The sequence below is a fragment of the Mus caroli genome, unplaced genomic scaffold, assembly GCF_978045245.1.
Source record: "Mus caroli unplaced genomic scaffold, Mus_caroli_1 scaffold_11, whole genome shotgun sequence".
Classification (NCBI taxonomy): Eukaryota; Metazoa; Chordata; class Mammalia; order Rodentia; family Muridae; genus Mus; species Mus caroli.
This window is the reverse complement of record NW_028227266.1, coordinates 76,708,970-76,723,209: the sequence shown is the minus strand read 5'-3', so window position 1 is coordinate 76,723,209 and position 14,240 is coordinate 76,708,970. Positions and strand designations below refer to the sequence as shown.

Genomic DNA, 14,240 nt, shown 5'->3' with positions numbered 1-14,240 from the left:
AACGTTGTGAGGCTTAGCTCAGAGGTTCTGACCCCCTAGGCCACAACAGAAACACTTAGAACACAGAGTTTCTTTTCATTCTGCTTTGCCTCTTCAGGATGTGGATGGTGGAGCAATGGCCTAGGGAACCAGACTGGCTCCTCCTCCTGGCTAACAGCCACTCTACATCACGAGCCATTGCTTATCTTTATGTTGTTCTTTTTGCCTCAGTAACCATCATGTACAGTACAATGGGCGCCAGGAGCAATTGGAAGAGGGTCCTATTATCAGGCCCCAGGAAGGCAGGAGTCAACAAGTCACACACAGATACGTGGGGGGCACAGAAGACAAACAGCAGCTGAGAGTCTCCTCCTGGTGGCTGTCCACACTACTGGACTTTTCTTGGGACCCATTACCTTTGCTCTTGCTCCTGCCCAGGGGACAGTGGGGACAGAAGCCACTTGGCACTGGCCACAAAAGCAGGAGACTCATCAGTGTCTGCCTGGTGACCAGGCGCCACCAGATAGACAAACCTCTATCAAGCCCCAAACTTGAGCAATGGGCATCTAAGAAAAATGGGACAAAACAATAGGTTCTAATTACATCAGAGAATGTGATGGAAATTTCCTAGCTATGGTAGGCAGGGCAGGGGGCTGAGACTTCCGATTGGAAATCAGCTCTTTATGTCTCTGCACTGCCCAAAGAAAGGGAACAAAGCACCCACTAAACATGGCATCATTTCCCACCCGGTCTCAAGACGCCTAGGACCCGATGGCAAACAAAGCTGTGGACCCACCCTCCATCCCTAAAAAGGCTCTTTCAAAGCACAGTGCCAGCACCCAGGAGTGCTCCACACAGCCCCACTGAGGTCAGAGGCCAGCGAAGGGTGAGATTTACCTGAATGTAGAAGTTTGTGAAGAGAGCAATCAGGGAGATCATGTATCCAATCTGGAAGAACAGCCACCCGAGAGGGAAGGAGCATGGCCAGAAGACCCCGCAGCTCGTCTGGATGATCGTCAGCACAAACTGGACCTAGGGGGAAAGGCCAGGGTTGAGCGGTGGCAGCACATGGTTCCAACCATGGGGTTATGTATCAGTGTCCCCACCCAAGTTTCTGAACCAGCACTTCCTAGCTTTTTATACGACGTTTATTTCTGTCCTCTCTATGTATGCCTCTTCTATAGGTTCGCCCTTTCTCCTCATACCTACTTAAACCACCTTTCTCTAACAGTCTAGAACTCAGCATAGAGAGGTAAGAGGGAGGAGTGAGGTACTTGTTTAAAGGGGCCAGTGATGTAACTCATGATGCACAGGCCAAAATACTAGGTCCACGAATGACTTCTGATGAGTGACCCTTGGAAAGCAGGTGGACCTGTATGATCCACTCAAAGGTGTTAAAGGCCCCTGACTCCTCAAGCACCTTCAGTAGCCCAGTGAGGACTCAAGAGGCTCGCACGGGCTCCGTTCCCCTCATTCCTTCAGTCTGGAGTTCTAATCTAAGAACTAGGCAGACAGCATACAGCCCAGCAGGATGTTAATGCCTACGGTATTCTTCCACATTCTGTCTTCCAGAGCCCATGATCACAGCATAAATCCATCCATCTCTGCATCCTTGCTCCTCTGTATCAGAGGAGGCTAGAGAACAATTATCCTTTCCCCACAGGTGAGAAAAAGATTAACAAGGACTGCAGAGCAGCTGGCAGAGGTGATAATGAAACACCAGACACAGAAGGAGCTCCAACGTCTCAAAATGTTATTTTTAAATTTTGAAAAAAAAAAAAAATCAAGGTTGATTCAGGGGATCTCAATTAGATTCATTGGGAACAAAATGCCCACGGCAAGGCTGGGTGGAGGGTTTAGTACCTGTCCCTCAGCCTTTATGTGTTCACCTACAACATGGAGGGAATATTCCAGACATCTCATGCAGAAATCATATCCTTAGCATGGGTGCCTGACATACAGAACAAACCAGGCCGGTGTTTATCAAGAGTACTACTAACTGCTCAGGAAGGCTTCACGAGGGGAAAGGAGCAGCCACACAATGGGCTGAGCCAGGGAGAGTGACAAGAATCATCATCAAGACAGACAGCTGTCAGTCTGCCTCTGCCAAGGGCCACCAGGGTCTGAAGCAGCGGGAGCTTGGACCCAGTACTCTGATACAGGGGTCAGAATAAAGTAGTCACCCGGCACTCATCTTACCCAAGAGGGTCCACTGTCTAGTAAATACAAGGGCTCTGGACTCAGCTCCAGAAAGTTCTACCTGAAACTCCTGGGAACAAAGGTGGGCAGGTTTCATCTTCAGTTTAGAAGTGAGAGCACACATACAGGTATATGTGTGCACATTATGTGTGCACTTATACACACAAAGAAAGAACAAAACTGGACCTGAAATTGAGAGCTTAAGATCTGAGGCATCCCCCCAGTCCAGAGCAGATTCTCCATCTACTAGAAACAAGAGCATTGCCTACCTGCCCACAAGTTTAACTGGATCAACTGGATTCAATTAAACAACAGGACAGCCTGGGAAGAGGACTGGATGTGGCAGGGAACAAGTTCTGGGCACAGGGACCAAGTACTCACCAGCTGCCCTTGAGTGATGTACTTTTTCCACCAGAGGTAGGGACGCATGGACGGGATGGAGGACAGGCCATAGTACGAGTACATGAGGACATGGATGAAGCTGTTGAGTGTCGCACCAAAATACGCTGCGGGAACAAAGGGACCGAGAAGAGATGCCTTAGAGTCTTCTAAGGAACAGGTGTGGGAAAATCCAAGACCACTTTGGAACTACAGAGACTCTTCTAAATCAAGAGGGTGACAAACGCAGCGGCTCTAAGTGCTACTTGGCTGTGTAGGGAAAAGTCAGTTTCCACTGGATGGGCAGGGCAGGCAGCCATAGGACGGACACCTTACACCCAGTGGTCCACAGACCTGCTATATGACTAGCTTGTGCCCCAGACCTGGCACCTGCAGGTGTGGCCGGCAGACTGGGAGGAGTCCTCCTCCCAAATGCCTAAGATGGGCTGCCATTTTAGAGGCAGTTCTTTAGAGATGAAAGATCCGTTTTACCATACCTCTTCTAATTTCCAGTAGAATGTCATTTTTTAAATACTTTCATCCTCAACAGTAACTTCGCTTCAATGAAGCGAAGCAAAGCCATCAGCTTTTCAGGTTGTGTTAGGAGTGTCTCGTGGCTACGACAGAAACTGGTCCTGCGGCCCTCACAGAGGTCATGTACACTCTCCAGCTCTGCGCAGGCCAGGTGGGTCTAGTTGTCTCATGAGGTATCTTGAAATTTAAAATACTCCTCAGATGTAATCAGGTGGAGGGCTGTCCCTACCAGAATCTGGGCTAGCTTATCCATAGGTGACAAGGGATGAACATCAGACACGAGTTCAAGAGTGTTGGAACTCAGCCAACTTCTGGGGTATTTAGAAAATCTTTTTCAGTTATGAATCTGATAGAGCTCTGAATCTCAGAGGGCAGAGACAGTCTGCAGCTACCTTGGGAGCAGACCCAGAGATTCCCAGGCAAACTCTTCAGGGGAGGATGAAACACTAGTGACCGAGACACTTGCTGGACCCTAAGTGGAACCCAACCACGCCCAACTTTTAAAAACTAGCAAATTTTGGCGAAAGTTATGAAAAAACACCTGGTAACTTCACGCCATCAGATTGGATGGGGACTTCCTAATGTGTAGCCTAGCCCCGTGACACACGGCTTCCACACTAGACAGTACACTGACTGTGAGGGTTGGTTCTCTCCTTCCATCGTACAGGTTCTAGGGATTGGACGCAGGTCATCAGGCTTGGCAGTAGGCACCTTTACCTGCCAAGCCAACTTACCTGCCTGCTCCCTTCCTACTTCTCAATGTGCCCAAGGTGGTATCTCCTTCATCTTACTCAATCAGAGTAGGACAATAACCAGAGAAAGGCTCTATGCCCTTAGGTCACACAAACTATTACTAAAAGCAACCCTAGGTCCTCCTCACAAAGTCCCTGCCCATAAAGGCCTGTTATCTCGAAGTCACTGGTTTCCTCTGGCAGGTTCAGAATTTCTGGTCTTAAAGTCTCTGACCTATTTAGAATTGACTTTGTGCCGAGTAGAGGTCTGAGTTTTGTTTTATTGTTTTGCACATGGATATGTAATTTTTCCAGAACTATCTATTGAAGGGGTTTGGCTTATTTAACTCTTAAATTAGCATCCCAAGTAATGGGTTTCATCACGGAGTCTCCGTACATTCCTGTTGCTGCTCGGATATCACCTGCTGCCCTCCCCACAGTGTCCTTCCCTGTGAAGCCCTCCCCTCCCCCGTGAGCAGTCCCCTCTGCTCTTACACACACTCCATTGCCCACACAATCTCCGACCTCCCTTAAGATCTCTTCCTCCCCTCTCACCAGACCTTTTCTAGTTTTGTGACCTATATATAAATATCATGCACATATACAATTTTATATTTAGGTTTACATATATGCAGTATGTGAGTTTGGCTAACTTCACTTAACATGATGTCCAGTGGCCTCCGTTTTCCTGCAAATGCCACGCACTATTTACACCTGCATAAAATGCCACTGTGCAACGTACATTATCATCTGTGCTTGGCCACCCAGGCTGCTTCCGGTTGTTGGCCATTGGGAAGAGAACAGCCACAACCATGAATGTGCTTGTATCTCTGTGGTATGTGATTTGGAGTCCTCGGCTATTTAGCCAACAGCAAGGTCAAATGGTAGTTTTCGGTTCAGTTTCTGAGGTGTCTCCACATGGACTTCCACAGCAGCACCTGGCGTGTGGAGCAGCACCCAGGATGAGTACGAATCCTGGATCCTCGCTAGCACTCTGCCTCTACTGATACCGGATCTAGCACCTCACTGATATGGCCAAGTCACTGAGCTACATCCCCTGATGGTTTGCTTTCTGGATGATAACCTATCTGATTGAAGTGAGATGGGAATCTCATTTTTCCAGACAGCTAAAAGATGCTGGGCACTTTTAAAGTATTCATTGGGCATTTGGGTTTCTTTTCATGAACTGTGTATTGAGTTCAATAGTCCATTGACTTATGAATAATTTGTGATTTTCTGTTTTGAACATATCTGCTGACACCTTTGTCAATGTTATGTGGTAGATGTGTGACTTTCTCTCTGGTCTTCTATTCCACCCCTTTTAGTCTACACGTCCCTCTTTGTGCCTGTGCCCTACTGTCCTCATTACTATGGCTCTGTGGATAATCTTGGGCTGGGCCTTATGAAATCTTCAGCCTTGCTCTTTCTGGTTAGGAGTACTTTGCTACTAACATTACTAACATATGTGACTTGAAAGCAGAAGGAAGGAGACCAGGAAAGGGTACAGGGGCCATGAGAAGGTGGGGAGAGGGACAAATGAGAGAAAAGTGTGACAGGGAAAATGCCACAATGAAATCTTTAGAGTGCATGCTAACTGAAATAATAGTAATAATAATAATAATAATAAATAGAAAAAGAAAAACTTGAACACAAACTCAAAAGCTTATTAACCTGAGGATTTACAGAGAGGACATTTTTCCCAAGGACTAAGTTTCCAGTCTGTCTCTGTCATATGTTCCCCAAACATCCCATTACTCACAATGGCCGCAGGGAACCCAGTTCATCACAAACCACCAGATGTTGAGCATGGTAGCGTGGTGGTAGACATGGAGCACGGTGATCTGGTGGTTGTTCTTGCGAAGGATGAAGAAAAAGGTGTCCATGAATTCGATGAGTTTGGAGAAGTAGTACCACCAGAGGACGCGGATGATCTAAGAGCAAAGGGCTCATGGTTTATCTCTAGTACTTTGCTGGAATGTCACCCGTGACACGATGTAAACCTGGGAGAGTCCCACTGGCCCCCTGCTGCCGTCCAGGGACAGCTCCAGCCACGGTGAGAGCCTGGGAGAACTGAAATGTCTTCAAAGCTCCTGACACTCTTGCACACCCCAGGACTCAGAGGTAGAAGCCTGAGGATCGAGGGTTCAGGGTCATCTTCAGCTACACAGAATCTGAGGCTACAAAGGACTCTGTCTCAAAGCAAAACTAACTCAAAACCACAAGCCCCAGCAGGCAGCTCCAGGCTCAGCAGTGCTCTTCTGTAGTCTGCGGAGCTGCCGGGAGGGAGAAGGATGCTGGGGCTTGAGGGCCAGCGGTGAGGAAGTATGAGTCATGAAGGAAATGGAACCAGAGTACCTGTTTCTGGTCCAACTGATATGCTCAAAGGAAACGCTGGCCATGCTGAGCCTTGACTGTCAGCCTTCTGTTTAACAAACTCCAGTTCTCAGACTGGACTGAGGCCGGGTTTTACCTTTAATATCAATTCTCGGAGGGCACTTACAAGAGTGATTTTAAATCAAATGGTCTTTTCTGTAACTATGAAACCTGCCAACGGTTCACAGGAGTTTCTTTTACAGAGGGGAGGATTTAGTGTTCATTTTATTTATGCCTTTCATGTTCAAATTACCATACCACATACCCAGCGCCTCTTTCTCTTTTGAAAACGACAACAGGAATGATCAGGATTGAGAGGCTACTGTCTCTTTTGCCTTTTATATAAGTTCTTTATCAAAAACAAAACAAACAAATACACACAGACACCCTCACCCCCACACAACCCTGAAACAATACCTTCATATCTGATTCTCCCGCGCTGCGTGTTCCCTGACAGAAAAAGTTGTACTTGCCTTCCCACACACCTGTCACCAACTGAAAAAAAGGGGAGAAAAATTAGTCGCTACATCAGAGCCCTGTTCCACAGAACTTTATTAGTCTAGAGTATGAGAAAATTAACTTGGGGCTCTACAGAGTGAGGTTCATCGTCAGAGTGAACGGTGAAGAGAAAAGTCTTCCACGCTGCATGCGTTCATCCAGTCACCATACTGGAAGGGTGAAGAGGGAGCCTGAAGACGTTCCCAGGATGCTGCCTTGAGAACTCCTTCACCTGCTGCTTCAGGTAAAGCTCCATCCAACTCCAAGATGTCATCCCATCTCCTCATGTCACTTTCCCTAAGCCTGGGCTCCTGAAACCTGACTGTACAGTTTGGAGCCATGTGTGTAAGTTAGTCATGGACTCCCCAAGGGTGGGGGCTCAAGGATCTGTAGTTCTAACAAGTCCTTCGATAGCCACTACCAACACCATTGGACTGGAGACACACTTTTAACACTAGGACAGATATAGTCCATCTTCTTATTCCTTTTCATTTCCTGATGCTGCGTCTACTCCTAGGCTTACAGATTAGCCATCTACAGATACAGAAAGGACCCCAAAATAGGCATGCAAGCTGTAGTTTTCAACTGGCTCAGTGACACAGCCTGTTTCCTCATTAGCCCATAGTAAGATGCATAGCCTATGATGAGACCTTAGAACCTACTCTAATGGTCAGGCTAGAAAGATTAATTATTCTACTTCGATTATGTTCCTACCACCTACTGTGTGCTATTTATCTATGAAAACCACAGCTTCCGGCTTGCTTGCTTTCTTCTATACTTGAGAACAATCTTGAGTGCTCTTGATGGCCACAGAAGGGCAGGGGATGCCTGAGATGGTATACTTTGAGCTTCATGCCATCCACATATGAAGCACACACAAGGACCCAGTCACAGTTATCAAAGTGTGTGCCCCTGTCCATCCTGCCAGCAGCACCCAGGACCCCTGGCAAGATGCAATCTTGAACTATCACAAACCTTCAGGATCTAAAACCCTGGGGTCGACCACTCAGAGTCCCTGGTCACAAATTCTTGAGAATCTAATGATGTTGCTCCCAGATCTGACACCACCCAGAACTTGTTGGCCACAGCTTTAGGCCCTACCCTGGATCCTGTGACCCTGAAATTTATGAGCGAGACGCCTACATGGGATGTGTGTGTGAGAGAGACCTCAGGTAGGCTGAAATTCTCATCCTCCGGCCTCCGAGGGCTGTGATTTTGCCAGCTGGCCAGTGTTTTAACAGGTGATTCTGATCATATGTAATTTGGAAAACAACTGCGGGTCCCGTTGAAGCTGCAGACCACCATAACCCCGGGAGCTCTAAAGGATTACTAACGCCTGGCCTCACCCAGACCAGGAAACAAACCTCACGGGATTCACAAAGTTCTCAAGAGAATTCAGTGTGCGGCTCAGACTGTAAACCAGTAACTTCACCTACTGACCTCAGTAAGAAAGTTGTTCAATGGAAGGGGTAACTGAGAACCCTGTTGTTGATTTGGTCTAATGCCACTTTAATTATGTTAATTTGCACCCCCCCCACCCCCCATTGCACAAGAATCTTCAAGTCTGCATGTAAACTGCGGAGGGACCCTGCCCCCAGTTAGTTCTGATTGGTAAATAAAGTTGCTGGCAGCCAATAGCTGGTCAGGGAGACAGAGGTGGCACTTTAGGATTCCTGGGCAAGAGACTGAGGAAGGGGAGAAAAAGATAGCCACCGTGCCACGGAAGGAGTAGATGCCACGCCTGAGGTGCTGGACAGAGAACACAGCTGTCATGCAGGTGCTGGGGAAACTGAGTCTGAGAGGGCAGCCAAGGTGGAACACAGGTAAGTGACAAGTTGGAAGGTCCATCAGCCAAGTGGAGGTTAGAAGTGGCCCAGCCGGGCTGGTGAGATGGCTCAGTGGGTAAGAGCACCCGACTGCTCTTCCAAAGGTCCAGAGTTCAAATTCCAGCAACCACATGGTGGCTCACAACCATTCGTAATGAGATCTGACATCCTCTTCTGGTCTGTCTGAAGACAGCTACAGTGTACTTACATATAATAATTAATAAATAAATAAATCTTAGAAGTGGCCCAGCCATTGAGCTGTTTAAGGCATATTAAAACATAAGGACACTGGGGCGGATATTGAGGAGTGCTGCCACCTCTGCTGGGTCAATTTGAATAACGATAATTGGAAACTGCAACAGAGCCAGATCCAGGAGGCTCAGGTTGCTCCCCCACTGCCCTCCGACAACTACTCAGCCTGGTAAACGGTACAGATGCCCCACAGCAAGCAGAACGTTTTGGACAAGGACTGGAAGGCAAACTGTTACATTTTTAGCCAATCAAATGTTAGAAATAAATGCCAGGCTCTGCACAGTGCATGAATGCGCGGTGTGTGTGTGTGTGTGTGTTTGCATCTGATGTTTCTTGTAATTTCCCTTCCAGTGTTTTCCTTCTCTTCTGTTACTTTCTCTACATGAAAACATTCTGAGTTTACATATTTTTCATGGCCAGAGAGCAGCATTAAGAATCTGGTATACCATCAGATGTGGAGGCTGTGGGTTGGAAGGTTTGACAGGGAGGAGTGTGAGACCTGTGGGTTTCACTGTCAAAAGTGAGGTTGGACTAAATTCTCTCCAGTGGCTTTCTGTCCAAGTTTTCAACAATCTCTCAGCTACACTTCATAACAGGCCATACACGCTGCTGCTTTTTTTCTAGACTGGCACCATGAGGCATATATATCCTTTGGGTCTTATGTCCTCTTTCAAGGCCAGTTAAGTCTGTCATTCAGGCCTATTAGAACTTTGAAGACTCAAGATGCAAACCCAGAATGAACAAGGAACGAAGGGAGAGGAGGTGGGCTTGGGCCTTTGGAGACTAGACTGGAGAGAGGGTTGTGACACCAGAGTTCTTCCTCTGTCCCATGACAGAAATGCAAAATAGCTCGAGATACCAAAAGGGAATGCTTCTTGTCAAAATGTCACAGCAAGGGTTCCACAAGGACAAATGTGTACAGTGAAATATGTGCTGAAACGGTTATCTTTGTTATATCTTTTACCATATTAAAAATGTCACATTTTAGCAGGGTGTGGTGGCGCACACTTTTAATTTCCTTTGGGAGACAGAGGCAGGCAGAGCTAAGTGAGTTTGTGGCCAGCCTGGTCTATATAACAAGTTCAACACCAGACAAGGTAAATCGTGAGACTCTGTCTCAAAACTACCAAAGCAACAATACAAGTCACACTCTGGACCCTACCATCACTGTTTTCTCTAGCTACCATCTTGGGGTCCTGGACCAGAGGACCATGTGTATGTCACTTCAGAAGACTCCTTGTGATGGGGAGGACTGCTGAGTAGGAAAGCGGGCAAATGCCCCCTTTACAGTCAGTCCTGCAGCTGCCTCTTAATAAGGCAGGCTCTGGTTCCCTCCTGACATGTGACTCTTTCTCATTTTTGTTTCTACAGGAATCTAGGTAGAACTTCCTTCTATAAGCAAATTAACTCAAAATCCTACTTGCCCTTTCCTCTGGCCTGGGATAGGAGTAGAAAATCTCTATGTTAACACCACCTTTGGAGGACAGAAATCAGGCCTGGGCCCTGGGTGGTGAGCTGCCAGCACCAACCAGCCACATACAGGGGATGCTGTTCACTGGTGGCCATGCTCCTGGCCTGTGCCTACCACACCTCCTCCACCCTGAGGTCTTTGTGGAGGCAGCCTTCAGGGTCATTCTCTCCACTGGGACTGCCACTCACCGCTTCTACTAGGGCCAGCTAGGGAGCCTCTCAATGCAATACATTACACACTTAAAACCTTTCAAAGACTTGCTGTTGCCTCCATAACAAACCCTTCTGAGGTATTCCAGTTCTACAGTGAGCCTCCAAGTTTCCCCTTCACTTCTATACCTACAAGCTATTTATCTAGATACAGTTTTCCAGATCCATATTTCCTTAACCTCCAAGGTCAAAGGGCTGCATTAGCCTCCAACATCTATGCTGAGATAGGGACACTGGCTTCAGTATCTCCACCTGCTTAAGCCTTGGGTCTCACAACTCAAGTGGCACAGACATGGTCTTGTATCAGAAAGGCTATATCTGTAAGCAAATTAACTCAAAATCCTACTTGCCCTTTCCTCTGGCCTGGGATAGGAGTAGAAAATCTCTATGTTAACACCACCTTTGGAGGACAGAAATCAGGCCCGGGCCCTGGGTGGTGAGCTTGCTGTATCTTGAAAGTTTGCTGATATGAACTGTGAACAGCTTATCTCATCCAATAAGGCTCCTAACAAGAGCATAATAAATATTCACAATGACCGTTTCATTCCTATTATCTAGAATTCTGTCCCAGGTACCCTAGGTCTCCAGATCTCCTATCTCCCGAAGCTCAGTTAGAGTTCTATTTTCTCCATGACTGGTCTTTACTGTAAGCCCAACCTCTCATGGCTTCTCTTAATTTTCTCAACTGATCACTGTCCTTCCTCCCTCCCATGACAGAAATGCAAAGTGTCTCGAGATACCAAAAGGAAATGCTTCTTGTCAAATGTCATAGATACTGCAGTAAGGGTCCCACGAGGAAACTTTAAACCATGAGGGTCTCATGCTCCTCAATAAGCTCTGGGGAGGCCTTGATCTTACATCAACAGACTTGTAAAGAGGAGAGGGTTGATCAACGATACGGAACTAAGACAGAAGTTCAAAGTCCTCTAAAGCAGTGGTTTTCAGCCTTCCCAATGCTGCCACCATTTAATACATTTCCTCACGTTATGGTGACCCCAACCAAAAAATGATCTCATCGTTACTTCGTAACTGTAATTTTGCTACTGTTATGAATAATAATAGAAGCATCTGATATGCAGAATACCTGATATGTGACTCTGCTGGGGGTCACAACTCATAGGAACTAGGTATCAAGTTACATTTGTAGGAGACAGAGACATCAGTTCTGTCTGGAGGGAGGGACGTGGGTTCATTTTTTGCTTGGCAGACAGAGAAATTAAAAAATATCCAAAAGTATTCCAAAGAGGCTCAAATTTTATGGCAGGCTTCTGAATTCTGTTCATAAGGAGAAAACCATTTACCAAATTTTATAGGTGTGTGTGTGTGTGTGTGGAAAATGCCAGAAAGGTGAGAATAATTTAATACCCCAAACTACGGACCTGGGCTAGCATTTATTTGTCTGGGTCTCTACAGAGTCTTCACAAATGGGCCAGTACTTGAAGCTTCTCCAGCCTCCGTTACTGTCAGAGGAACAGGGGATGCTATGAGCAGTGGCCCCAGAGACTCTCAATGCAAAGGACCGAGAGCCCCTCCCAGCCCTACAAAGAGCACACAGGAGAAGACGCTCCTAGAAACTTCCTGTAGCTGCTGCTTCTCTGCAGGGCCCACGTTCAAGTTTTCTCCGGCAACCTGGTCTGTCACAATGCTGCAGGACCTCAGATGAGGTAGAAGAAGGCTCAAGAGGATGGACGGGGTGAGGTGCTGAGAGGAGGGCCGCCATCTACCTTGGGCTACTGAGAGGCAGCGGAGAGACTGTTCCAAAGTGGAAAAGTAGGCCACAACAAACAGCCTGCTTCTATCTTCACACTCGCTGTACCACTAACTGGCCCAAGGACAACAAAGAGAGAGTTATTTATGTGGCTGTCCCCAAGTAACCAAGATACGGGCAGTGCCACTGTAAAGCCATATGTGTTTCCTCCTTCCTTGGAGTAAAGCGAACCTTAATTAGGCCAGGAACATGTGAAGAGCTATAATTAAGCGCAGCAAGCAGCCTTCTTCTCTCCTTGGGAGGCAGCTCAGCAGCCAATGCAGGTTTTGTCATCTTTTCATCTTAAGAGAACATAGCTGTGCATCACAGTGAGGTCCTGGGGACGCAGCTCAGGGAGCTAATGACGTCAGTGGGGAGAACTGACTGCTAACCACAAATGAAGGAGAACCTTCACCATAGTACTTTCTGGATCGCTACCAAAGCCTTCCAGAAACAAGGTCATTGGAAACACTCGAGTCTGATTGGAAAAGCTCTGTCCTCATGGTCTGATCACCCCGTCACATCACCCCAAAGCCCTAAGACGACAGAAGGGCTGGATGGTTTTGGTCATAAGAGGTGGATACATTATGTGGACATCATGCCCTGAACAGAGACAAACCAAAGGCAATGAAAACAGACTCCGATGTGATATTTAAAGACAACAGCATCCCAGATGAGAAATGTTCCAAAGAGCCATTAAGACATTTCACAGATTTGCTGCCCTGTGTATGTTTTTATATCTGGTAGAAGTGAGCACTTTAAGTGAGGAAACAGAGATAAAGAAAAGGCCTGGCTAAGCCCAAGCATGTGTCACACAGCAGTTCTAGGCTCTGCTGCCTTCCATGCCTGTTTCTGAATTGTTGGCAAGTCTTTCCATGAAGGACGCTGAGAAAAAGACCTTTACCTGTATCTCCTTATCTGACTTAACAACCAACCATAAGCTATTCCGAAGGCAAAAGCCCCCACCTCCTCTTACAGTGTAAGGCCACTTTGGAACGAGGAAGGCACCTCCCTTGCTTAAGTCATAAGGACCACTCCTGCACACTTGACAAAACTTTAGCACAGAGCAAACAGGCTAACCTGAAACAGGTATGCCTGGAATCCTAAGTACTGGCCCCTTCCCTCTTGTGCTGAAGGTTTTTTGTTTTGTTTTTACTGTTAATACTTCCTCAGCAGAAAGGGACAGGGACATTGAGAAGGACCATTAAATGCAGAAAGGGACAGGGACATTGAGAAGGACCATTAAATGAGGAAGTCAGGTGCAGGACATTAAGTAGGTACCATGTAAGTCTGATATTCTAGCTAAAACTATGGCATTTCTGCTCCCAATACTTGAGAATCTACAACTGGGGCAAAACCAGGAGCCCCTGCCAGGGTCCTTTGCATGAGTTAAAACTCTACAGCCAACCTAGTGCAGTCTTACTTTGCGAAGCCTGGCTTTAACTAAGAACCTGTAAGATGGGGTGGTGGGTGGAGTTGCAGACCTTTTAGTCCCTGTCCTTGGGAGGCAGAGGCAGGAGGATATCTGTTCCAGGTCAGCCAGGAACATAGAGGTATCCTATCTCAAAGAGAGCCAGGAATATGGAGGTATCTTGAGGGAGAGGGAGGGGGGGGAGGGGGGAGGGGGAGGGGGAGGGGGAGGGAGGGAGGGAGAGAGGGAGAGAGGGAGAGAGAGCGGCGGTGGCGGGGGGGGGGGGGGGGGGGACCTTGTGGTTTTCCCACATCCTTCATTACTTCAGTAGGAAGTTAAGTTCTCAGAGGTCTGAGGAGTCTGCAGAATGAGATCCGAGGCTTCCTCTTTGGCCAAGGTATTCCTTCCCTCCCTCCCTCTGGAGGTGGGTGAGGGGTAGGGAGGGGTGCTTGGACTGTACTCCCCCCTTCTCCTCTCCACTGTGTGTAATCCCCAAGAGGAGCTCCAGCCACACCAAGGGCAAATACTATCTCCTTCAGATCGCCCAGGGGAGTTCTTCTAAGCAAGGAATTCAGTTGTAAGGGAAGAAAGTATCACCTATTCTGGGCAATGATCCAGGAATGTCCAACCTA

General features: G+C 47.4%; 1 protein-coding gene across 1 annotated transcript in view; it reads right to left on the bottom strand.

Annotated features, from left to right (window-relative positions):
- The window catches only part of Elovl5 (ELOVL fatty acid elongase 5), a 66,018-nt gene that overhangs the window by 2,043 nt on the left and 49,735 nt on the right, over positions 1–14,240 (bottom strand). The window contains exons 4-7 of the mRNA XM_021171553.2: positions 6,612–6,689; positions 5,581–5,752; positions 2,560–2,684; positions 877–1,011 (exon numbers count right to left, since the gene is read on the bottom strand). Coding sequence (XP_021027212.1) covers positions 877–1,011; positions 2,560–2,684; positions 5,581–5,752; positions 6,612–6,689 — 510 coding nt within the window. The remainder of the gene's footprint in view (positions 1–876; positions 1,012–2,559; positions 2,685–5,580; positions 5,753–6,611; positions 6,690–14,240) is intronic.